Source organism: Streptopelia decaocto, assembly GCF_964273445.1.
Source record: "Streptopelia decaocto genome assembly, chromosome: 2".
In the NCBI taxonomy this organism is placed as follows: domain Eukaryota; kingdom Metazoa; phylum Chordata; class Aves; order Columbiformes; family Columbidae; genus Streptopelia; species Streptopelia decaocto.
In genome coordinates this window covers 141,288,287-141,314,236 of record NC_138655.1, presented here as the reverse complement: position 1 = coordinate 141,314,236, position 25,950 = coordinate 141,288,287, and the positions used below count along the sequence as shown (strand labels likewise).

Below are 25,950 nucleotides of genomic sequence, written 5' to 3'. Positions count from 1 at the left end.
GGCAGCAATCTACAGGAGCTGCCATTCACCCCAGTAAGGGACAGATTTTTCTTCACAGCTCACCTGCCAGTGGGGTTAAGCAGAGCTCACTGCTCCCAGAAGTGGAATTCAGTTTTTGTAGCTGCACACAGTAGCTACACAGTTCCTGTGAAGGGAAGGGCTGTGGTGGGAGGGACAGTGGCCACTCTGAAGAGGAGTCTGCGATCTGCTGGTAGCAGCGGTCACTACTCTCGCCTCTCACCCAGAGCCACTTTCCCCTTCCATTGCTCTCAGCCCTGAGCCTCCACTTCACCTTCACGTGTTGTCTCCCTCAGCAGGAGCAGAGGCTGCTCTTATTGCTAAGAGGGAGAAGGTATCTGGGATGAACAACAGTGGGGATCTGCTCATCTTCAGCCCAGATCATGCTGGCCAGAGAGGCACAAGCTCACAGATGCTGGTATCTCCCATAGCTCCCAAAAGCTCCACAGACCCCATTCAGCTCTTCCTTCATCCTTCCTTCTCTTGTCCCAAAGCCCACTGACTCCTCGGTCACCCTTTCATCCTGATTCAGACCTACTGCTGTCGCCCAGTCCTTTCTCAGCTGCTGGAGCCCAGCCTCCTAGAAGCCTTGTTTTGAGTACAAGACACCCTACTGTCGTCTCCTCTGCAACACTGAGGCAATGCTTACAGACACTTTTTTTTCTTTTCTTTAATCTCAGCCTAGTCCTGTTCTGGTAGCTCCCACAAGATAGATGTTATTTAGTTTAATATAGAAGTAGGACAGTGAAACCTATTTTGGGGTCTAACATTTATTGCAGCCTTGAGCTGGTCCACATCCTGTTGTCTGCCAAGGGGTTTAGTGTGCAGGCAGGTATGGGGATGTATTTCACACATAACTGTTCCACACTGACTTCCCTATGTAAACAAGTACTTAGGTCTTGCTTAGGCAAACATTTCTTTACCTTATGAGCACGTATAGGCACTAGTTGACTTCCACATTAATAGCACAGCATGTGCATATCAATATTGAAATGATCTGAGATATTCAGGGTAAAACATATTTATGCCAAAGATAGCATTATGTTTTGGTATCCACACTCAGCTTGGCTACAACTAAAACAAGAGTTGTACTCCAACACTGCTGGATTTCCAGTGAGGATAGGAAGTTATTGTTGTCCTGGCCATAAAACTTCGCTTTTCTCTTTGAAAGATCTAGAAGTAAATAGCATCTATAGTTTTTGTGTGAAATGTTGAATACCGCATAATCGGTAGCTGGCTCAGCTTACGAGGAACATTGCAAAATAATCTTCAGGGCTTTGTACTCTGACATTCACTTCTTTTTTGGATTTAGTTTTGTGTGATCTTCCATATGTAAAGTAACTTGCGCACTGCTAAACAAGGACTCTGCTAGAAATGATAAAAGTACTTCAAAGCCATTCTCAAATGAACAGACTGGTACTACCAACCAGAAAAGCTAGATAACAGCTTGCTATAGATACGTCGTTATTACAAATATTTGCACCTCTTGGTTCACTGAATTCATTTGCTATATAGAAAACATTTAACTGTTAATCCATTATAGATTTGTCACTGGCTGTCTGAGCACTGTTTTCATAATTTACATTAGTGTATGTAAAAATCATACTGCAAGAAAAACTGTACTAGAAGTTGCGAGAGAGAATAGAGAAAAACTAATTAGTGTAAATTTTTGTTTAAGCATATTCAGCAAACCATTCAAAAGTGTCTGTGAAACTACTCGTCATAGAAAATTGAAAATTTTAACTGTAAGCCTAACCTCAAAGTAAGCCATATACTCTTCAAGGCACTCTTTGAACATAGCTATCTACTAATGATTGGTACAGAGAGGCTCATTAATAGCTAATCATGGTGTAAGTATATTAGTCTGCATTACTTGAATGGTCAGCTATTTGGAAATTTGTTTGTACAATTTAAAATGTAATTTACATTGTTTGTACAATTGTACAATTTGTACAATTTTAAAATGTACAACGTGTAGCCTCAGTGTGGACTGGACAAATAGGAAATGCTGTACAAGGGAAAAATTTCCTTTCCCACCTTGGGTAGGAATAGGTCAGCCGTATGGCTCCCATTGCTCCTTGAGACCTAGGGTTCATTACTTCTGAACAGAAATCATAGAACCACAGAAGGGTTGAGGTTGGAAGGCACCTCTGGAGGTGTTCTGGTCCAACCCCCCTGCTCAAGCAGGGCCACCTAGAGCCAGTTGCCCAGGACTGTGTCCAGATGGCTTTTGAATATCTACAAGGATGGAGACTCCACAACCTCCCTTGGCAGCCTGTGCCAGTGCTTGGTCACCCTCACAGTGAAAAAGTGCTGCCTGATGTTCAGAGGCATATTTTATTTTAAAATAGCCATTAAAAATAAAACCTGAAGCTTTAAGACACCTCTGTGAAGGATTACACGTGTGGGTATACAAACTTCAGTCTCACAGGCAAACCGCAGCACTGGCAGCGCTTGGGAGTGGGTCGATCTGCTCTGGGTGAACCTGCTTTAGCAGGTGGGTCAGACCGGATGATCTCCAGAGGTCCCGTCCAACTCCAGCCATTCTGTGGTTGTGTAGGGTTCTGTGGGAAGCCTGTGAGCTGGTGGCAGCGGCTCTGCTGTGTACGACCGGCCATGGTCGGTGTCCGCAGCAGCAGCGGCCGCGCTGGCGGAGCCGTGCGGGGCTGTTCCCCTGCCCCGCCTCGGGAGACACAGCGCTCAGTGGAGCCGCGGAAGGGTGAACAGAGTGCGGTGGCTTTGTGCTCTTGTCTCGCTGGCCCGGAGAAAAAGTGCAGCAAGAGATGCCCTTACGGATGGTGCGAAGTGCACCGGTGAGAAACCCGCGGGGTGACCGTCCCGCCTTCGCTGCAGCTCCCTCCGCGCTGCCTGCCCATGCCCTGGGGTGCAGCGGTGGGGGACACCGCGCCGCTGGGGGACACCGCGCCGCTGGCCCCGGGTGGAGCCCTCCCGGGGCGGCGTGAGCGCAGCCTCCAGTGCCAGCATCTCAACCCCCAAGTTTGCCTTTCTTGTGCAGTTTGCAATAGCACTTTTTAAAAAGTTTGTATTAAAAACAGTAGATAAATGCATTTTCTGTTCCTTGGTTGCATTTAAAAAACAAAAACTACTTCGACCAGCAGCAGGGGACCAGGCCGGGGGTCTGCGCGGCAGCTGGGCCGCGGAGGACCCCGTGACTCGACACGTCTCAGCCGTGCCATTATGAGGCACCACGTTCGTCTCCCCCCTCGTCCCTCCCGCTGGGCTGCGGCTGAAGGCGAGCGAGCCGCCGCGGCGGGAGCCGGTACCACCGAGGAGGCCATTTTGCAGCGGCCGTGGGGGGCAGAGCGAGCGGGCGGCGGGCGCGGCCGGGCGGGTCCCGGCCCCCCGCGGCAGGTAAGCGCGGCAGCACCTGGTGGGGGGGCACGCGCCCGCCGCAGCCCGCTGTCACGGGGCGCCGAGTCTCGGCGGGGCCGCCCGGCAGGACCCGCTGCCCGCCGGGAGCCGCACCCCCTCGCCCCGCGGCGGGCGGGGAGGGCAGCGCCGGGCGCGGCCGGCAGGGGGCGCTGTCCCGCCGGGCCCGCCGCGCGGGGCAGAGGCTGCCGCAAAGGGTTAAGGAGCGGGCGGCGGAGCCTGGCTGCCCCTGCCGGGAGACCGGGGAAAATTACAAGAGGGAGGAAAAATAAGGCATAAAACCAGACAGGTAGCCGGGGGTGCGGAGTACTCCTGCATCTCCTTCCCCCGCCTCCGCTGCCCGCCCGGGGGGACAGCGCGGGACGCGGAGGCCGGGGCGCAGCAGCGGGACGACAATGCAGCAGGCGGAGAAAGCAGGAGGGGCAGCGCACGGCAACATGGAGGGAGGCGCGGAGCGGGCCAGCCCCTGATGCGGCTCTTTCTCCTCCTCCTCCTCCGGGCAGCGGCTCCGGCGGCGATTCCCTCCCTGGCGGCGGCTGGCGGCGGCGGGTGGAAATGAGCAGGTCGGCGGCGCTTCTCCTCTGCTTGCTCGGCTGCAACGTGTGGAAGGCGGTGACCAAAACCTTAGGGGCGCCCGAGGCGGCTCAAGGTCGGTGCGGGAAGGGTGGCGGGACCGGCCCGCTTTGTGCGGTGGCCCCTGGGGCGGCGGGCGGCTGCATTGTGCGGGCGGCGGCGAACTCGGGGGGAGGCCGTGCGGGAGTGCGGGGGGTCGGCGATGCGGGACCCCTCCCGGCTTCCACCGCCCGCCGGGTGCGGGGCGCAGCGGGGGCGCCGCCCGCTGCAGAACCCCCCATGCCCGGGGCGGTGGAGGCAGCCCCGCGGCGGAGGCGGGTGCACGCCTGGGGCTGGGGAGCTTTTGTTAACGGAAGGGGCAGGGGCTGCCGGTGGCCTCATTGTGCTGCCCCCTCCCTCCTTCCCTCAGCGCCGCCGGAGCTGTTGCATTGCGTCCTTCTCCCCCGCTCCCATCCCCTCCCTGCCGTGCCCGCCGCAGGGCCCGATGCGGCGGTGAGAGGCGGGCTGAGGGTACCGGCGGCCGCAGCCGCTGCCCCCGGCCGTGCGGGGCCGCTGGGCTCCGGGTTCGCCTCCCGGGCTGGCAGTGCGGCTCGGCCCGCCGCCCCGGGACGTTTCCGGGCCTCGGCCGGGCCTTTTGTTCGGCGTGGTGGGCTGCCCTCTGGCCGGGCGGGGGCCTGTCTCGGCGGCCGGGGACAGATAGTTCCCCGGCCGGGCAGGGTCGCCCTCCTCTCTGCCCTCGCTCGGGCGGGAGCAGAGCCGCCGCGGGGCAGCGCCTGAGTCCCCGGGAGGCCGCGGCGGCTCCCCTGGCACCTGGGGCAGCCCCGGGGCCGGGCCGCGGTCCTGCCGTGGCTGCTCTGCCCCGATGCTCGCAGGTGCTGCGGTGAGGTGTCCCCGACGTGCACCTGCCCTCAGCCCGTGTGGAAACCGGGCGGGGGGAGACGCTCCCCGTGCCCTGCTCGCCCTTGCTTTTGGTGGCAGGAGAGCAGCCCATCAGGGACCCTGCGGCAACATCTTGCCTACCAGGACCACAGCTATGTTAGGAAGCAGAAGACTTGTCTGCCTAAGGGTATGAAACATGCTTGGAGGAAACGCATCCTCCCCCTGGTCAGTGTCAGCCTGGTGGCTGGGGTGGTCAAGTGGCTGAAGGTGTTGTCTGGGATGAGCCGTCCGCTGGCTCAGGCTTTGTGGCAGCGCGTGGGCAGCGTCGCTCCCGCTGCGGCGGGTGAAGAGTGCGCTGTGCCCTGCTTCCTCTGAGCTTTCCTGCCTTGCGTGTCAGTAAGAATCAGTAAGCGATGCTTGCCACAAGAAGGAAAACATTAAAAGTGACCATTTTTGGACTCTTGTGTTTGCAGTATAATAAGTAAGATCTAGGTAGGCCTGTGCTCTCATACACAGTATTCAAAAGGTATTGGTATCTTGCAGCAAAACCTGCCACACCGAGCAGTCCAATGTCAAATGTAATGTGAGATTCTGCCTTTTTTTTTAAGGACAAAACAATAGCAGTTCTGGAATTAGAAGTATCAAACCTTAACTCAAGTGCGGGTAAACTCAGGACTGTACGGAGTTTATTGATAAGCGTGCCAGAAAACCAGAACTGTGTTCATCCCTTGAAGCTAGCACTTCATATACAAAGGTAGTATCAAAATATTTTGTAATTTCTGTATCATATGGAAAATATCTTTCCTATATGTGATCAAAATGGTGAGGTATTGGCAAAATTAGTGCCTTTCTACTGCCCTGTCGATCTCATATTCTATCATCAAGCTCAATTCATGGTATCTGGAGAGACTTGTCTCTGTAGCTGCTACATCCACATCAAGTGTGGTAGCTGATTATTTAAGTAATAGCAGCTATGTCAGTAAGTAGAGAACATTTCTGTCTGAATAGAATGGTCTAATTTTATCTTCCATTTAAGAACATTTGAGTTTTCATAGAAGGCATCATTTTGCAAAGTCTAATTACCAAGTCCTATCTTTACTCTTTGGATGTGTACATTGGTAAGCGGACATGCAGAGCTAATCTCATATTGAAGTGTATTCTGCACACTGGTTACCAGCTACTTACTGTCTTTTTTTGAAAGTTTATTTGATTCCAGCTTGTAGCCTTGAATAAGTTCCTAATCATCAGGTGTGAATGTCTTCTGGGGAAAGAGTTGTAGTGCCAGGCACATGCCTTGTTTGTATACTGAGCACAGTAAGTGCTAAATGGTTATAAAACCTAAACCAACTGTTTTTCCCTCCTGCCCTTTTAGCACCATGGTGATAGTTGTAGCTACAGGTGAAGGGCCATTGCCAAAGTTCAGGGATGTTTGCAGGTGACTGGCTTTGTCCTTGTGACTGGAAGGAGGCTACTGAAGAACCAAGGGACTGGAATAAAGGTGGAGGTGAGAAAACCAGAGGATGACATCTGGGAGTAATGGCTTCAGCTGCAATACATATTACGGGACAGGTTACAAGAGACTAGGGTGGAGAGCCCTCCTCGTAGTGGGACGTATTAGATGAGACTCAGTTAAGATGTTCCATGCCTGTGCTAGCAGAGCAAAGAAATAGGTTTTGGATTTGGAGCTATTTGAAGGTGTGATTTGTAGCCAGTGAGTGTTCTGGTTATGGAAGGGATGAGGAGTGATGCTTTGCATTGAGCATTTTTCTCTTTTGCTGCTCTCAGCCGTATGTTCAGACAGTCCCAACTTCCAGTTCTGCTTGGCCAGACTGATTACGTAATTCGTGAATATGGAAAGTACTGGTAATTAAGCTCTGCATTTAGCACCCTATTTAGAAAATTGGATGACTTTGGCATGCTGTTACCTTATTTGATTCATTATGCAGGTCTGTTACGGCCTCTGAAGGTCACAGAGGTACCCTGTAAGTTTCAGTAACTTATTTTCTTCCATATGGTAAAATCCACATAGCTGAGTTGTTTATTTTTGTCAGTGTTGATGTTTAGAGCCCCAGCAGTGATGTTAGAAGCCCATGAAGGTGCATTTTAGGTTTGGTAAGGCTGCATGTCTGACTTCTCTCAAATACTTAAAACCTGGCAAGCATTTGAGATGAGGACTGAACTATGGTTGTGGTTTGTTTTGGTTTTTAATTGTTCTGTCCGCTATTCCAGAACTTATCTTAAATGCTGAAATGAAATTTATAGAAATGTAATTAAAACAAACAGAAAAAACCAAACCAAGCCTTAAGGTGCGTTCCTGTTGGGAACTGGTGATTTGTTTGACAAGAACAGACAAAGTACACAGTGAGTTCTTTTCAGATGAACAGATCACTTATAAACTTAGGGAACCTTGGCAAATAGGAATTCAAGAGGTATATGAAGAGGTAGCACTAACCCAGGGAGAATCTAAGCAAAATCAGTGTAATTTGAGAAGGGGTTAAATTTCTTTTTTGCCTGTAAACTTTGCTTCATGGTGGAACATTATGATGCTTCATTCGTAGATGCTGAGGGACTTCTAAGAGAAATCACAGAATGTTGTGTTGTAGTGCGGAAGTCCAGTATGATTTCCATCTGCTGCACTGGGTATTGGTTTTAATTCATGACTTCATTGGTCTTCGTATTTCATTAGCTGTTCAAAACTAAGAAGTTATAAATAATAAAAAAACATTTGAGCAATAAATAGCACCCAGTTCAAGGATTAGTCTGCCAGTAGATGAATATGCGCAGGATACCCCACCTTCATAATCCCAGAGTGAGATCGGGGAGATACTTTTTTTTTTTTTCCCTAGTATGATGGTGAATGAAAGTTCAGCTGTGGCTGTTGAGTCAGGATCTGTGGTATCTTCTCCCTGGCTGTGCAGGGAGGACAGGAGGGCTGGTGCTTGAGTGCTGCTGTTTGGAATTGCCTGCCTGCAGACAGCCATTGCAGTGCTTGACTTTGTGAAAGCTAATTTCACAACCATTTCAGCTGGACGTTTAGCAAAAGCTGCTTTTCTGGACAGCACGCTAACAGCTGTGTGGAAACCCTCAAGTTCTAGGCTTTTTCTTTTTTTAATAAGCCAGTTATCCCAAGCTTGCAGTTCTACCCACGATGATAAAGTTTAGATGATGCAGAAATAGTGTCTTTCTCTGTTTCATCTTGCACTGCCATACTATCTCTTCTCAATCAGTTGCAAATTGCTGATGTCCTCCAAATGTGAACATTTGTTTCACTGAGACCACAAATGGACTCATAAGAGTAGAAGCTAAATTACTCTAAAGTAGTGCAAAAGAGTTTTGTTTTAGAGAAGGAGCAAATTGTTTACTTAGTACTAGATAGCATTGGAAAATCTTAATGAGGAGATATTAATTTTATCAGTGATCAGATCCAGGTAAGAACTAGATGTTTGGGGTTTTTTCCATGTTTACCTTAAAAAACTACTAATACCTGCAAATACCCAGTAGCTGATTTCTCCCAGTCAGAAGCAGGGCCAAATGAGCAAGTTACCTAGGTGAGCTGAGGGTTTAAAACTTCGCTCTTTTTTTGCTAAACATTTGTGTTCACTCTTTCGGCTTGTAATATCTTGCAGCAAGTGAGTCAACTTAACCTAAATAACGTGTGTATGCACTTGTCAAGTGGCAGCATATTCATAGGCTGGCTCTATCCCTGTGGTCGTTTGTCTGTATGTGTCTTGAGACTGTGTTAATTGCCATGTGTTACCTAACACAAAGGTTAAAACAACTTTCTCCCTCCCCCCTCTCTTTTGTCTTTTTTCTTTAAACCTCAGGCTGACACCTCTTGCTGCTTGAGACTAGAAACTGGTTCATGAAAGTTTTAGGAACGGCTCCTTTCTGTGCCAACTTCTGGCCAGGTGAATGGTTCTTCTCTACAGGAGAGGTTTCTGGTAGCAATGAAATGCAATTTTACCATATGCCTGTTAATTTAACAGAAGCCTGGGTATATGTATTTGTGTGCTGGAGAGGAAGGAAAAATGTGCTTTTAGGTTTGTTGGAAAACTTAAGAAATCTCCTGTGGCTTTGATGCATGGTGGAGCAAAAATGTCACTGCCTCCTGTTAGTACAAACTCCAAATGAGGTTTTTAGTCTTGTTTCTGTGGGCAGTGAGTAGCCACAGCCGTGATGCATGAGGAAAACTGAGAGTACATGGCAACATACTGTGATACTGTGAAGTCGATGCATAGGTTGTGTCAGTATAGGTGTGTGTAGTACCTGGCAGCTTGGTGGTTCAGTTTTAATGGCATTTCTTAACAACCCTGCTTGAAGTTTGGCTGTTGGATAGGAGTATGGGTGGGAATTAGGCTGCTTTTCCACATATCTTTAGTTGCTCTAGTACGTTTGATCAATACAGTTGTGTACCTTGATTTATAATTTAGGGAGATTGTTGTTTTTTCTAGTCAGCCAAACTAAACAATCTCTCCAAAATACCTGCAACTTGAAATTAAATGTACCCTGACAGTATTTCTGTTACCTCATATACTGATTACCTTGTGCAAACTGCATTTTTTGTAGGATTAATTTCCCTTTACTCCAGTATATATCAGTTCTGCCTTTAGATACGAAGAAAGGCAACTTCTGAGAGAGCTACACTGTCGATGTTCTGCCTCTCCCATGGGTCTCAGTGGTTTTACCACTTATCTGTCAGAGAGCATAAATAAGGGAAGCAAGAACCCTGTCTAAGGGGTTGTATTTACTAGAACAAATTAGTTTAAGAATACTAAATATAATACATACTAATAATATACACTAAAGCATTTTGTTTTGGGAAATACCAAAGAGAACTGAGTGCCTTTTTTTTTTTTTTTTCTTCTTCAGAAATTCCAGAAACATTTTCCTGTAAGCTGGTTTACATTAAGTTTTCAGTTGATGTAATATCTGGCTTGTTGTGCATGGATAATAAGCATTATACACATGCTTTTTACAAACACCATCTTTAGTTCTTTTGGAAACTGGAAAGATACGTGTACATTTGTTAATGCAGAGCCAGAAGAATGTAAGCATACTGTAATTTCTTGTTGCTTTTAATAAATGCATTGAATCTTTCACTTTAAAATATTAAGACAGAATCATATTTGACATAATGGCAAGTCTGAGTATTTAAGTATATTTCAACATAGAGCTACATTTTCATTTCGTGTTTAATGCCCATGTTCTGGCTCAGATACACCCACGTCACTTTCTTGCTACCTTGAAGAGCAACAAATCTTGAAACGGTCTGAAGGAAAAAAATCATTTATGTATTATATAGTCTAAATCTAGCTCCCTCACTGGCCACTTAGGGGCCTGTGTATATTTAAACAGAGCTGCTGTGGATATAGAGTATGTTTTAAATAGACGCAGTCGCTGTGCAGGCAGGGCACAAAAGTCCCTGGAAATCCAGCACTGAAGCTATCTTTTAATTGCTCCTGCTCTTAGCTTTTGCAGTTCTTCGAGCTGTCCCTGCCAGTGCCACACCATGGAGACACACCAGGGAGTGACATGCTGTCTTGGTCCATTATCTGCGCACCTCGCGCACTGGGAGCTGAAGCCTCCTTGTCCCTGTCAGTAGGGACCTGCACCACGGAAGGCTCTGCTGTGCTGCTGTAATGGTTGTTTTTCAGATGGGGAGGCAAGAGCACATAGCAGCAGAGGTGACCCTTTGTAAGCCTTGCAGGACTTGGGGTGTCTCTTGCAGGGGCCACTCTCAACCTCTGGGCTGTGAGGAGACACAGCCGCAGTTAGCAGGGAGGAAATGGGGCGCGGGGGAAACCGAGGGGAAGGAAGTAGCAGCATCCTTTTGGCTTGGGGACAGCAAAGGAGCTGAATCCAATCAGGTGCAAGAAGCTTCCAGTTTTCTTAAGTTGTAGCTGTGAGAGTGCTGAGAACTACTGTACTGTGTGGTAGGTGCGAGTAACACAATAGTAATGTTTAACAGTAAAGGGGAGCTTACCTTGACAGTAAATGCTGAAATAAATAGGAGGTAGAGGTATAAAGTACTTCTACTTTGTTAAAGCAAATGGAGGCCTTTCTTCTTCATGCAGTAATCAACAGGGGTGATAGCAGTGTTGGGATCTCCCTCTTGTGATTGTCATAACTAAAAAAATGGTGCCTTTCATCCTTTATAGGCAAGGGTGTATACTAATACAGCAACAAGTATTTCTCAAATGATGTTGTGAGACTTGCTTGATAATGAAACAACAACAAATTAAGGTAAATGCATTATTTGGACTGCTGCTGGGAGGAAATTAATATTTCAGCAGTTCTGTCCATCCCTCTTGCTCTCCACCATACTGTGAACAGTCATGCAAAGTGGAAGGTTAAGATCCAAACATCTCATCTCTCAGTCTGTACTTGATACGTGAATGCAAGACTTCTCATGTGAGAAGGGTAGGAGGCATCTTGCCAAAATTGGGTGTCTGCAGTCTGCAAGTGTCTGCATCTTAGCTAGTCATCCACGGTCCTTTTACAGACCTGAAGATCTAATCTTTTCAGCTAGTGGAGCTGAGTGTCATTCCCGTCACCTGGAATAAGCACATTTGATCAGCTAGAACTGCGCTGTGTGCATCTCTGCCGACTATCATGGCAGCCTGGACGATGCTGTCTGTATTCCCATTTAGTCAGACAAATCCTCTCTCAGATGCTGTAACTGGAAGATTCATCAGTGCAGTGTTGCCCTCTGGCTCAGCCTTAGAGCTACTGAATATATACCACATAATAAGCTATGTGAAGGAACACACACTCTTGAATTACCTGACTCTTGAATTACCTGACTGGGTTATCTTGCGTTTCTCAAGACTCAAGAGTTATTGTCTGTTTACATTTCTGAACCATTTGTCTTTGTAGCATTGTGCTTATGAGTCTAAGTGTTTCACTCCCACGAGTAAATAAACAGAAAGAAAGGTTTAGAAACAAATCAGGAGACTTGCAGAGTTGTTTGGGCTTGTCTACATGTTTTTTTCCATGTTTTTAATTAGCTTTGTATTCCCAAGAGTTGATTTATTCTGGATTAAGCTGTGTTGTTACTCTCACCTTTTGTCTGTTTTCTCTTGCTGGCATTCGTGTAGCAATGTGGTAAACCAGATTGAGGAAGTTATCCAGATGAAAACTCCTGTATGCACCAGTTCAGTCTTTACCTGGGTCGCTTCACTAGTTGGATTCATCAGGAATTAAACAAATGCTGTTGCTGGTGAAGAGGAAGGGGCTGAGAGGAGCTGATAATGGAAAACAAGGACTTTATGGCAGCAGTGCCAGTTGATGCAGGACTAAATTGTTCATAGAACTACACAATATTTAGCAAGTTAGCTGTTTAAAAAGTTACTGCTCAAATGAGACGGCTATTGTCTGAAAATGTAATGCCACCTCACTGCTCAAAGAGAAAGCATAAAGAATTTATTGAAAACTAATTTGCCTACAGTAGATGGAAAAACTGCATTAAAGCAGTGAATACTGTCAGAATTGGACGTAGGTACTAGCAGATGATTTGAGATGCTTCCAGCTGTGACAGTCTCTGTCTTCATCAGGACTGGTTTCTGTCTGTGCCTCACATACTCCAGTTTGTACCCTGCCTGGTAGTTCAAGCAGAGCTTCATCCACACTTTCAGCTCAAGTGAAAAGGAGCTCTCAGGAGTGTTTCTCCTGGTTGTAGAGTGACAATGGGTTAGTACCTGAGACATGTTTCTTCGCTCTCTGGATGTCCCAAGTGGCTTGAGAGGAAGTGATGCACTTTGGCCTGTATAAATGCTGAAGGAAAGTGTAGGGCAGTGCTGGGCATGTGGCACAGCATTCTGGTACAGTAACTTTTGTCAGCTAGCTGTGAATGTACGATTTGGCATAATTAGCGCACACCGCAGCCTGACAGTGTCTGGTCACTCCTCTCTGACCCGTCTGTCAGCCAGAGCGATTCCTGCTTTCCTCCGGATAATTGCCTTGTTTTCCTTAGTTACTGCACTTCTGCATTGATGTCTCCCAGATAGGGTGTCTGCTGAGAGATAAGTTTTCACTCCTTATCTCACCCTTCCTCCTTCTGTCCCTGTGTTGGCTCTCTCATATCTTGAAAGACTTAGAGTGCTTTTGCTGCAAACCGGCATGGAAATCTGCTAGGGAGTGTTCATGGCTGCTGCTTGTTTCTATTTGAGTTGGGCAAACACTGCTAGGGCAATAAATGGGTCTGGGAGCTCTGGAGACGGGACTGATGGTCTGCAGGGGGTGAGGCGGGTGGGAACACGCCGGTGGGCAGCGGGGCGATAGGCTTGTCCAGGCACTGTATTGTGTTTGCAGGATGGGTGACACCAGCTCAAGATGGGAGCAACAGTTGTTCTCTCTGCTTCCCTCCGAATTGTGCTCCTGGCAACTTCGGAAACCTGCTGAGTAGCATGCTGACCTGGACAAATATTACAGTAGTTAAAAAAACTACTTGTGGTAATAATGTTGACAGACAGAGTGAAGCACAGCAATATACTTGCTCTTTTAGCTTTACTGCTAGTACCCGGAGTATTTTTGCAACTCAGCTTATTTCAGCGTGTGGTGTTGCAGTCAAGGTCCTGGCAAATAATTTAAGTTTGAGCCAGTCTCTAGGTTCATGATGTATGATTTACAGGAGCCAAGGACACAGATGTTTGAAATGAGAGCTGTATTTCTGTTGTGTTGCAGGGTGCCTGTGTGGGAGGACTGTTACTTTTCCCCCTACTATTAAAACTTCAATATGAAGAAGCTCGTTTTCTTCAAAAGTTAAAATTTCTTTTGTTCTTACAGGATAATTATTTCATCCTTTGCTATACTGCTAGTTAAAACTTTTTAGAGGGAACTATGGCATTACACTTAGTCGATGTAAATATTTTTGTTAGAAGTGTACATGAAGATAAAAGACACTTGCTTCGAGCAGCCTGAAGCAGTAGGAGCAAGAACTTCTAATGGGATGAATTTCAAGTTATTGCTGCAAGCTATTGAGTTGTAACTGCAGCAGGCTTTGGAATATTAAGCTAGTAAAAGTACTTTAAATTCAGTTGTTGAAGGAAGAAAACCTCATTTACTAGAAATCTTGTTGAGAACTATTAGTTTTTCTAGACATTTGATCAGATAAAAACTTCCTTCTTCAGATATGAATAGGTATCTGCTCTGTGAAGCTTTACCTCAGCGAAAACTACTTGGCAGTTTTTAGCGATGTTCAAAATCTTGCTGAAGATCTTGTTTTAATTAGTAATTTTACCTGTGAGTATGTAGGTAATCTTTCATTAACTTTGTTTTTTTTCAAGCATGATTCAGTATTGTTGCCAAAAAGCTGAGTGAGCCATCTCAGCAGATGTTGTCATTAGAACGGGGATCGAAGCAGTGCTGTGTCACAAACTGACTTTCTGCAGAGAAAAAATCCTTGAGGGATGAGGGTTTAAGTAACAGAGTGGGTTTGGTGGTGTCCTAGAAAGGTAGTGGTTAGTCCCATGTGCAAGTTAATGCATGCTTTTAAGTGAATATTCTATATTTTCATAAATTCCTCTGTGGTGAAGAAAAATCAAGAAAGGGTCTATATAAGCTTTCAAGATCAAATTCTTATAAGTAAGTGATAGCCTGTCAGAGCAGTAGAGATTCTTTGTTTACCATAGATGATTGCACATAAACAAAGATGCTTTTTAATACCTAATGCATTTGAGTATCAAGTCTTGCATCAGTTAGCCACTTAGAATGATGTTATCTTCCCTCAACCCCAGCCTTGTTGCATGGTGGAAAATGTTAAAGCTCAAATTTGTGTGGCTAAACTCTCTCAAGTGTTTCTTCAGTCCAGGTATTAATCTGTGTGCCTGTGCCCTACAAAACCGTCGTGATTTTAGCATTTTCTAGAGGGCATATATTGGATTGGAGGAAGAGCAAATGCACAGCAAAAAGGGCATGTTTCCTGACCATGATGCTGATGTGGGGCAGAAATTCCATTGACTCACCGTTGCTTTATGCCATCCTGTCTACTGCTGTACAGGTTAACAGCTGGTAAGTTTGCACTCTAAATAGCCCATCATGAAAGAGCTTTGGTACATCTGCGCGCTGGCAAACAAATATCTGACTGTATTGGGTTGCAGGGCTGATCATTGCTTACTTTCTGGTGAGTCTTTGTGGACACTTAAAGTGCAGCGTCGACTACTACAATTCTTGTTAAAATTCAGAAGAGCTTTTAACAACCCAGAGGCTTTGAAGGAGATGCATGCATTGGCCAAAAGGAATAGCACTGTCTCTTGCCGAGTGGCATCTTCAAGCTATTCTTACAGCATCTGGAATGTGTAATAAAAGTTAGTATTAATAAAAGGGTGTTATCTTCCTTGGAGAAGAAACACTCATTGCTTACTCTCTAGTTGCAGTCTGAGGAAGCTACTTACCTTGTGCAGCAGGTAAGATCAGGAGTAAAGACAAAGACAGTGTGCCACCTTGGTCACTGTGCTAGGTCCAGTCTGGGAAGTAAACCAAGGCCACGCACGAGTCGGGTCTTGAATCATGTCATTCTTTCTTTAATGATTAGTGAGCTTTTAACGAATTTACTGATACTCCATCATGGCAGTTTCTTGCACCCTTGCTGAATAATTTTCAGATTTAGTCACCCTTTTTTGCCATTCCATGCTTTGCTTTGTCACGCTTGCGTGAGTGTAAAGGGTAAAGCCAGAAAGGTGCCTGGCAGTGCTGTGGTGTGTCTGCAGTCTGGGCTTGCTTGGCAGCCCCCATCTGCCACACTGATGTTCAAACTGGAGGATTTTTTTGGAAAGTAGATACATAGCCACTTGTCCCCAGAATGGATGGCGAGCTTGGTTTTTGCGCATATATATATATATATATATGTAATGAAAGTTAGGAGAGGAAAATAAAAAATGCAAAAAGAAAAAGCATAAAGATGATAGGATGACATGTCAAAGTTTCTGTATAGGAAATGAAGTTTGAATGCGTTCCGGCTACAAGTACTAAGAAGCTTCCTTTTCCTCTTCCTCTTTCACTCACCTTTTCTTCTCTATTGAGTAGAGCTTAATTTTTAACTTTGTTTCAGTCTGCCAGAAGACAACCTGCATTTTCAAAAGTAGTCGTAAACAAATCTGTATTTCAAATGTACTCACAAGCTTGATGTTGCTAGTAACATCAGAATCTCATTTCGTGTTCTTCAGCAGCATGAGGATAAAACACCTCAAATCCAAGGTGCTGTTAAAAAGTCAGTACTTGTCTGTAGTTACAATGCAGCAAATACCATTAGAAGCAAGTATTTTAATTCAATGAATGAGGCAATGCAGATAAATTTTGATTTTTTTGGAGAAGTTTTCTGATAATGAATTGAACTTGTAAATAATCTCAATGCTCCTAGTATAATACTTGGTTTAGCTTATTTTTGTTTTAAACCCAGACTGACCCATGATTTTATGAGGTAGCCATCTATTGCATTTACTGGACCTCTTTGCCTGAGCGGGAAATAAAAATACTGTCTCTTTTATACCATGTTAAACAGAATAGGGGAGAAGAACTTAATGATATGTCCATTGATCCTTTCCTTGTTATGAGTTATTCAGATATTGGTATGATTGATTTAGTTAGGTTTTAGTGGGGGGAGTTTAGGCCTTGTAAAGAACAAACTTAACTAGGTATTATATTGATTGATGCTAGGTATTATCTTCACCCTTTAATGTTTCTGAGATGAAAATAGAGAGTCAGGAGGATTAGCTTTCCTCAATGGCTCTGAAAAATCTATGAATTCAGTGTTTACTGGACTCCTGTCTTCTCCTTACTTTTGCTAGAAAACCGGGATGGATACAATTGCGGGTTGGAGACCTCGGCGTTCGTGCACACACGTGCGGACGTGCACACATGCTTGTCTTGTAGGGCCATATGGTATGAATCAAAGCTTACTTCACAATGGTAAAACTGTAATGCATTTTCCACCATTTTCAGTTATGTGTTCATGGCATGGTATTCTGTACTTTGAACAACTTACAGTGATTGTCCTTTGTAAATGGTCATTATTCTATGAAATTAATGTGTTATCCAGGACACTTGGCTACAATTTTGTCCTTGGATTGCTGTTGCTATTTCAATAACACCAGAAGTTGTGTCTTCTTTTCTGCTCACTTGCTTTGTTCAAAGCAGCTTTGGCTTGCAAATGTGTACAGATGTGTTTGTCCTTTCCTGTTCATTGCAATAGATTTGAAATAAACCCTTGCAGATAAAGGCATGTGAATTAATTGAGTGTACGAATATGTGTACTTCCTTGTTCAAGATTTTTAAACAATCTGTTGAGGCCTCTAATTAAGCATCACTGGCTTCTAGTCGTCTTTTCCTGCAGTTTTCATAGAATTTGCATGTTACTATCAGCAGTTGTTACACTCTTCCAACTTTCTCAGAAAAAGTGGTTTCTAATATTAGACTTTAAAATATTTTATGGAAACTTATTATAGACTTAGAAATTTTTTTCTCCTTCTAGTGGCCCAAGACAATTCAGCCTCTAGTCTGTGATGGTGCCTTCGATACTATTCAGAATTGCCCTTTCTAAAAACACAAATATGCTTAGCATTAAAATGGGGAGCTGACCTACTTTATATCTGTGTATTAATATAAGTAAGGTTCCAAAGGTAAAGATACCCTGAAAATTGACCAGGTGTTGAATCAGATGTGTTTACCCACAACTGGTGAGTTCTGTGTATTTCTGTTTGTTTTTCCCAACTCAGTGGTGCTTTGTGCTACAGCCTGTGTGATTCTGTATTGATGCTTTATGACCAAAGGAAAAAAAATAATATCATACTTCCAATATGATATTACCTCGATGTAAGGTATGATGTTCAATTAAAGCCGCAATATCTTGTAACAAAAAGATGGGAATTTTGTGGATAAAACTGACAGAATAATGTCTTATTCTGCAAGTTGCATTGGTGAAAATCAATACTATTAGATTCTGCTCTTTGGTAGCGATGAGATTCTTGATTTCTAACTACTCATGTACTCTCAGTATAGTGTTTGGAATTGATATGGTGTTGTGTATCAGAAATACAAAGTATCAAACAAAATCATTCGTATTTAAGTAACATAATATGTCTTATATGTTGATATTTTTGTACAGTTTGTGAACACTCTGATCCATCTCTTCTGAATATGTCTGGTGGCTGAATCTTCTGCCATGTTTGTCATTTTGGCAAGAGGACTTCTGTTGCCAGCAGCTGTGGTATAGAAACTGGCCTTGATGGAGTGGCCAGTAGCTTCTTCACTGAGTCACGACCACCTTGACTGTCAGAGGAGGTGAAGGTGTCCTCCTCAGAATGCTCCCATGGTTCCCTTAGGGCAAGGAGCACGTTCGGGCCAGAGTATGAAGGAGATTAATAGTTCATCAGGAGTTGTGCTGAGGCTTACTTAGTTGTTTCTGATTCTTGTTTCTAGAGGTTGTCCATCCTCCTGGTGACTCTGGAGACATTTTATGCTTTGTCAGACTCACCTGAACTTGCCTAAGCTGGCGTTTCCAACTGTGCGTTACAAAAGGTGTGTTACCTGGGTGTTTACTCATGAGTTAGTCCCTGACAACTTGGCATTGTTTCAACCTGTCCTTCCAGTTGCTTGAAATATAACTGTGTTTCAGCCTCTGAAATACACTCATCCATGTGTCTTGTTCTCTGAGATTCTTAATCCCCATCAGAAGTGATTGAGAAAGCTTTGATTGCTCAGTGGTTCCTGAAGAGAGCTGCTGAATGTTCAGGTGGAGGAAGGCACTTCGCTGGCCTTTGCTAGCACACAGGAGCGTGCAGAGATGGGGTGTAGCAAGAACAGTGTGTTTCTCTGTGTGTTTTTCCTATTTGAGGGAAGCATGGTTAGCTTGAAAGCCATAGCAGCATCTCATGGCTATTAACTGTTGTGGGTTTGGCCAGTCCTTTGTATTCTTTTTGACACATTGCAGCCAGACTTAGGAAGGTCCATCATGTTGGCTTTCTGCCAACTGAGGATCCTAAACTGCAGCTTCTTCAGCATAGGCTGGTATGGCAGGACACAGGGCAGTGAGCGGGCTCTGCTCCTCTTCTTCACACTCATCCCAGCCCTGCTGCTGCAGCTGCTTTTTGAGTAACTCTGCATCCAGATGTATGGATCTGTGCAATAATTAAAATGAAAGGATGATTCTTATGAAAATTTGTGAACTCATTGTCGGAAATGAAGAAGGAAAATCATCTTATTGGCTTCCATTCAGAAGACCAGTGGCCACTGTGCAGTTGTTTTCGCCTTGCTGTGTGAGCTTGGAACAAATGTCTCATTGTTTTTTCTCTCGGTACTTGCAAGAGGCAGATGCTGGACTTGCGCCGCTCACCACCACTGTAACTTCTTGCTGTTGTGTATCTGTAAACAGTAGTAGTGCATGAGCACCTCAGCTTGTGGCTGGGGTTCTGCTGGGCTGTAACCTGTCAAGTGGTTGCATTTTTTTGTCCATTTTCCCTTGCCAGGGAGCTAATGCTGGAAGCTGTGTAGTAGGGAAAGGCACATAAAATAGACATGGAGGGAAAAAGTTAATATGAAAATGCAAGTAGTTGGAAGAGGTAAGCAAAATAAAAGAGCATGCACGAAAGGTGCCCAGCTGTGTCTTACTGGCTTTGGCTGCTGCTTCTAAACTGGTAAGAGAAGAATGTGTCCACCCTGGTTTGCCCAAGGCTGACATGCTCAGGGCTGCGTCAGAGCTGTTCTCCTGCAATACTGAGTAGGAGCTGGAGGGTAGTTTACTGTTCATTAGTTCTTGCTGACAGCTTGGGGTGGATGGAAGTGGATACTTTTAGAGGAAGTAAATTTAGCGCAAGGTTATGAAATGATGAGGTAGCAGTTCTTCTATCTTTAAATGTTAGCCTCTCTCTCTACGTTTTTCTCTGCTTTAAGGGGCTTTGTATTGCCTGGATATAGGGGCTTGATGTAGTGATTTGTGGTGTTTGTATGACGGAATAGTCTTTCTCCATAGGTGCAGAAAAGAGGAGCTTATGGGACAAAGGGCATTTATTTGAAGAATTATAAGTATTTGTTTTTCTTACTCAATGGTGCAAAAGCTGCTGTCCCAGGTAGTCTCTTCAAAGACAGCCGCTGATTGCTGTGCAGCACTTGCCCTTCACGTCTTGCAATGCTGACCTCGTCTCTGGTCTGATTTCACTGTGACTGGGTTTTAGAGCTGTACATTGGTCTTTCTGAGCACCTTTAACAAGTAACTGGTGTCTTATGTGCTTGAATACTGCCTCAAAGTGCTCCTTTTTAATGAGTGCTCAAGGTTTTATGCTTTTCCTTGTCCCTTTCACTCTGGAGTGCCATTTGCCCTTGTCCCTCCTCTCTGCATGATAAGAAATCATTCTGCTCTCTTCAGCCTTACCCATCGCTCCTATATAGGTCATGTCTGATCCTGCATACTCTTTTAATTTTGATTTCTCTGTCTGTTTGGTCTCAGTCAGCTCCTGGCTACACCACAATTTATTACAAGTGACAGATTTGGAGGAGGAGGTCTTCCGCTGTGTCATATCTCTGACTGTCGTACTGATGGCAGATGATCGTGCTGTGACATTCCTCTGCTTGGATGTTTTTTTAAAAGTTCCTGGATGGAAGAAGTGACATGCTCTGCGAGTTATAAAACCCGAAGGAGTTAAAATAACAGCTGTCAAACAGCTTTAACTCTTTACTTTCCTTTTGGTTTATATTATGAATGAGGAATAAAGTTAATATTATTTTATGGAAAAAAAAATTGGACTGCATTGTGAACTGATGAGAATCAGATGCTAAGTTTTTATTGTGTGATTCTTTAAAGAGTTAAAACAAGATAGCAAGGGTGTTAATCTAGCAAATGTCTTCTGTTCATGTTTTAAACCCAGCATGAACAGACATGGATGTTTTTAATAAAAAGACAGATATTTAATTCCAAGAAGTATACAGGTCTTATGCCAGAACAAATGCGATTTGCGATTTCTGGTTAATTTTTTATTATTATTATTTTAGAATTATTTCCTTGAGGCCATTTGTAGTCTTTGGAACACTTCATAACTTTTAGTAATAGTCTCAAGATTTTGTGTATTACATAAACTTCAGATTTCCTTGCTAGTAATCTGTGTTTATTTGACTTTCTGAAAGCTATTGTAGGCACCAGCAATAGCCTGTATTTGATTTTTGGATTACTGATTTCTATACTTTTTAAAGTTTGGCTTTGGTTTGGGTTTTTTTCCCCCCACTTCTTTGATCTAATAGGTCAATCTTTCTGCTCCAGGCTGAAAGCAAAGGAGAAAGATTGCCAACTGTAGAACATGGAGAGCAAATACTTGCTAGCTTAAAGGGAGGCTGTCTTATTTCTCCTTTTGGTGTGCAAAATGACTGCATGTTGTTTTCAGAGTGAGTAGCTTGGTCTGCCTGGTTGCAGTTGGTGCTTGTGCAGAACAGAAGTGGGGACTAGATGAAATTGCATTGTGTTATATTGTGGATTATTCCAAGTGGTCCTTCTGCTGTCCGCTCTGTGAACACATTGCTGCAGAAATTACAGGTGGTGTGCAAGATATCACCACAGCTCTTTGTAGATGGAGATAGGTCATGGAGTGCAGCAGTATGTTAACTTCTGTGTTTGACCTAAATAACGTTTGGAATGCAGTTTTGAATGTGAATTGTGAGCCTGATGAAAGTGGAGGAGAATGGGACTGGAACAGACTGGCTTGTTGTCTCTATAGCAGGTGCCCTGTGAGCTCTTCTTGGATCAGACTGACCTTGTTTAAAAACTGAGTTCTGCCTGATTCCTTAATTTGTGAATCAGAGGTTATTTCAAAGCATATCACTGTTATTAGTAATAATTCCAGTGGGAATTTTTCAATACTTTTTATCTGCAACAGCAACTAAAATAGTTAAGTCATAGCTCATGAGTGACCCAACAGCTTGGTCCATCTAGTTGAGTTCAGTGGAAGCAGCAGTTGTACAAATGTCCTCATGTTTCATGGTTGCTGGGGGGGTGGGTTGTGGGATTTTTGTTTTCTTTTATTTTTTAAAGTTTTACAAACTAAAGATTGCCAGACACATGGCAGCACTCCCAACAGAGATGCTGAAAACCCTAGGTGTTCAGACAAGAACACCCATAGGTGTTCAGACAAGAAAGCAAGCAATTCCTATCCAGTTTGGTATTCAGGAAAACTTGGGTAACGGAGCTGTAGTGTTAAGCATCTGAACCTTCTCCAGTATTATCCAAATGAATATAGCTTTTACATGGTCCTGTTTCTTAGAATGGTAATATTTTAGACCAGCTTATGAAATAGAAAAGCAGCAGACAAGTTTGCAGGCATAAAGATTTTATCCATGTCTCAGACAAGGTTGGCTTTCCAACTTGTATGTACGTCAGCTCAAATGCTCTGATTTCAATTTGGTTAAGTTAATACTGAGACAAGCTGAAGGGTGGAAAAAGGATGATTAACATCCATCAAATTGGGGAGAGGAAGGCATTGAAATAGTGGGGGGCTAGGATCACAGAATCACAGGATGGTTGAGGTTGGGAGGGGCGTCTGGAGATCTGGTCCAACTCAGAGTCAATAGGCAAGGACTGTATCCAGGCATCTTTTGAGTATCTCCATGGTTGGAGACTCCACAACCTTCCTGTGCAGCCTGTGCCAGCGCTCAGTCACCCTCACAGTGGAAAAGAGTTTCCTGATGTTCAGAGGGAGCCTCCTGTGTTTCTGTTTGTGCTCATTGCTTTTGTTCCTGTCGCTGGGCACCGCTGAGAAGATCCCAGCTCCCTTATCTTTACAATGAAGTAGGAGATGAGGAAAAACTGTGACATACGATATTAGCATAATTATGCAACATTCAAAGCTGTTTTTTCCCAGTTGAGCTTGGCTGGAAGGTGCTGCTACTGATAAGACCAGAAAGGGTGGAAAGACTTTGTGTCTGAAAAGTTATCAAACTTTTTACTAATTATTCATTTAGTAGAAGATATCTGTCTTGGAAATCAAGCCTTGCATGTTTCCTCAAAATTATTATTTTCATACCGGAGCCAGGAAGTTGCCAGTATGCCAGGTTATTTTGAGTGGAGTTGTATTGCTTTCATAGCATTTGTTGTTAAAACATGAAGAGGAAAGATACAAGGTGGACTGCCAGAAATGTTGGATGTTTAACAGTTGCCAGTGATCTAAAGTGTCTCAAGGACGATGTTTTCACACTGCATCTGTCTATCCAGAGCTCTGGCTATGCAGAATTTAATATGCAGAGAGTTGTGGTAGTACGCCGCTTGTGTATTTTTTAGTGCCATCTGTGTTGGCATCTATATCTTAGTTGATAAGCAATTTTATAACAATACTCCTTCTACCGTTTCGTCCTTACAGCTTTGGATGCTGCAGCAGTTAGTAAGAGTTTGCTATTCTACAGTTTGCCCAGCCTCAGTTGATTATCCCCAAAAACCTGTCGATGGTCCTGGTGGCTGGGGTCACTGCGTGGCTGCTGCAGCCCCCGCTGGGGGGTGGCCGTGGCAGGTGAGGGATGGGGCTGGGCTGTGAGCATCTTCATCTGCTGCTGGTGTTTGTGATTGCGCTGTTTCATACACCTTTGGCATCCAGGGTGAGCAGCTGTTGTAACAGTATTTGATCCCATTCAAAAGGCATTTTTTTGGCTAGTCAGATGTGAATGTTATGTACCTATACAGGAGAGGTTGCTGTTGTTGCCCGAGCTCACAGCTTTGCGAAGCCATGTGGGGCTGTGTTTATTGTCTGTGCCACCTGGCACAGCTCCATTGCATTCAGTTTTTCCTCCTTTCCCAGAAAGGAGGAAACAGGCGCTTCAGGCCCTGAATAATCATCTAAACATCAGTGTGTGATGGCTGGAGATAATAAATGAATTATTAAACTTTATTTCTTGTTTATATAATGTTTGTTGCTACCTTGCTTTTGAACTACAGATGAACTTGCTCAATCACACTTTTTTTTTTTTTCTCACGGCATAATTAACTTGGTTTTCCTCTAGTATAGATTGCTTTTATAAATCATTTTATATGACAGATTATATCAGCATTTCACAGTGTATTGTTACATTCTTTTTTGACTTTCAGCTTTCTGTGACCTAATGCTGCATCCCACCCAGGACTGGCAAAACTCTAACCTGTCCATCCGTCAAAAAGAAAAAAATAAAAGAAGAGGGAGGAGGAAAAAAAGATATTGTAATTGAGCTGGTTGTCTGAAGGTCAGACCCTGCTAGCCCTCAGCTTAATCCGTATGATCTGCTGCTTTTCTTCAAGAATTTTGGAAAAAAAAAATGGGATGATATCAGGCACTTGAGCTCCTGACCGAAGGAGGAGTTACTGTGATTGCCTCTGCACAAGAGCAGGAGGTGTAGCTGGAAATTCCCCATCTCAGGGGCTGGACATGGAGCTGGGGACTTCTGGGGTCGTTGTCCTGGCCACTGGATGTGCTGGCACAGGAGCTCCTCTCAGGGTTAACCCTGCCTTTGCAGTTCCTGGAGACCAGACCACCTTCTAAAAGCACTTTTCTTCTTTTTTTGTTTTCAGGTGTAAATCCCCAGGACTTGTTTTCTTAGGAATATCACAGTTCAGCCTATTTACAACATTTATTACTGTAATGCTGTACTTTCAGTTGTTACAAATAGGGAGCTAATTCTCATATCAACTTTCCTAAACCATTTTATCCTTTTACTTACCTTACTGTCCTTCACATTCTGTGGTCTTAGTCACATAGTTCTGTTTTTCTTATGGACCTGAAATGCTTTTTTCAAAGTTGATTACCAGAAAAGTATGTGCTTGCTTTATGTTATTGTTTTATTAATGACAGTCACAAAATGAACCTCATAATATGAATATTAAACAGTATAAATGCATCCAGTAATATCCCTATCCTCCACTTAGCATATACATTAATGGTCTTGAATTGAATTATGTCTCACTAACATGAGAATGCATCATATTTATTAGGTTCATTTTTTAGGCAAGTTTGATTGTTAAATTGTTCCTTGAAATCTTCTGTCTAACTTTTAACGTGATAAAGGCTTCAGCATGTCCTCAGATTGCATTTGTATTTAGACTTCCAGAACTGATGCCTTGTTTTTTTGTTTGTTTTTGTTCAGTTTGGGGGTTTTTGCTTACAGAATTTTTCTGTCCTTTTATACTACTTTTGCTCTTATTTGTAAGAGTTGGAAAGTGGCTGTGACAAAGAACATTCACAACCGTTTTCCAGTTTTCTACAAAGCTGAAATTTTGGTAGACAAACTCTTATAAAAGCTATTTTGAATCTTTCTAACATTTTAACATTGCCCATAAGCTTATGTTAAGATTGAAAGGGGTAATAGTTCTGTTCCTCTTAAGGTAATAGAGCCCAAACTTTACTGTACCTGCAGGAACAAAACTTAGTAACGTTTCATAAGGATTTTGTTTTACATTTGGCATTGCAAAAGTATTCCTGTGTGATAAAATGCACTAGCCTGTGAATAGGTACTGAATATTTTTACTAGTGTTTTTTAATTCACGCTTCTAATAACAAACTTTTTTTCTAAAGATTTATTTCATAAAATTCTTTATAACATGAGGCAACTATATTACAGTATGAATTTGTGTTTTTAGGGACCAATAACCAGAATTTCTAAGTTGGAGGCTCATCAGTTGTTAGTTACAGAGGAAGAAACAGATACAAGAGTATTGGTCAATCACAGAGTGATTTATGAGGCACCAAAGCGATTCTGCTTTAGAAAAAGCAGATGTGACTGCAGAACGTGTTGGGTGACTTCTCAGTAGAAAGGGGGATCCTAGTGCTGTTGTAAAGACGCTGGCAGCACCTTCTCTGGAATTCTGGCCTCTATTTCTTATTTGGAAAAGATTAGTTCGAACATTTGAAAATATCTTTTAAGTTGAGAAAGTGAAAGAAGATGTATCTCAATTAGTGGAGAAGAAAAAGGGGGACTTAGCAAAATGAAGAGTGAAATGTGGTTGCTCTCTGCAGATATAGAAAGGACCTGTTTAAGGAAAGAATAACACTTTGACAGTTTGGCCATGAGAAAAGTAGGCAGGTAAGAGAAGCAGCCGTTGAGGAACAGGCTTCTGGCACAGCAGCCAACTCTGTAGGAGTAGACGATCTGTAATTACTT

The 25,950-nt window shown here is 43.9% G+C and overlaps 1 protein-coding gene across 3 annotated transcripts in view; it reads left to right on the top strand.

Annotated features, from left to right (window-relative positions):
* The first annotated feature begins 3,659 nt into the window (after nt 1-3,659).
* FAM171A1 (family with sequence similarity 171 member A1) overlaps nt 3,660-25,950 on the top strand; it is an 89,911-nt gene continuing 67,620 nt past the window's right edge. For all 3 annotated transcript variants that reach the window (XM_082045113.1, XM_082045112.1, XM_082045111.1), the window contains exon 1: nt 3,660-4,057. In XM_082045113.1, the coding sequence (XP_081901239.1) occupies nt 3,964-4,057 (94 nt within the window). In that variant the 5' untranslated portion in view covers nt 3,660-3,963. The remainder of the gene's footprint in view (nt 4,058-25,950) is intronic.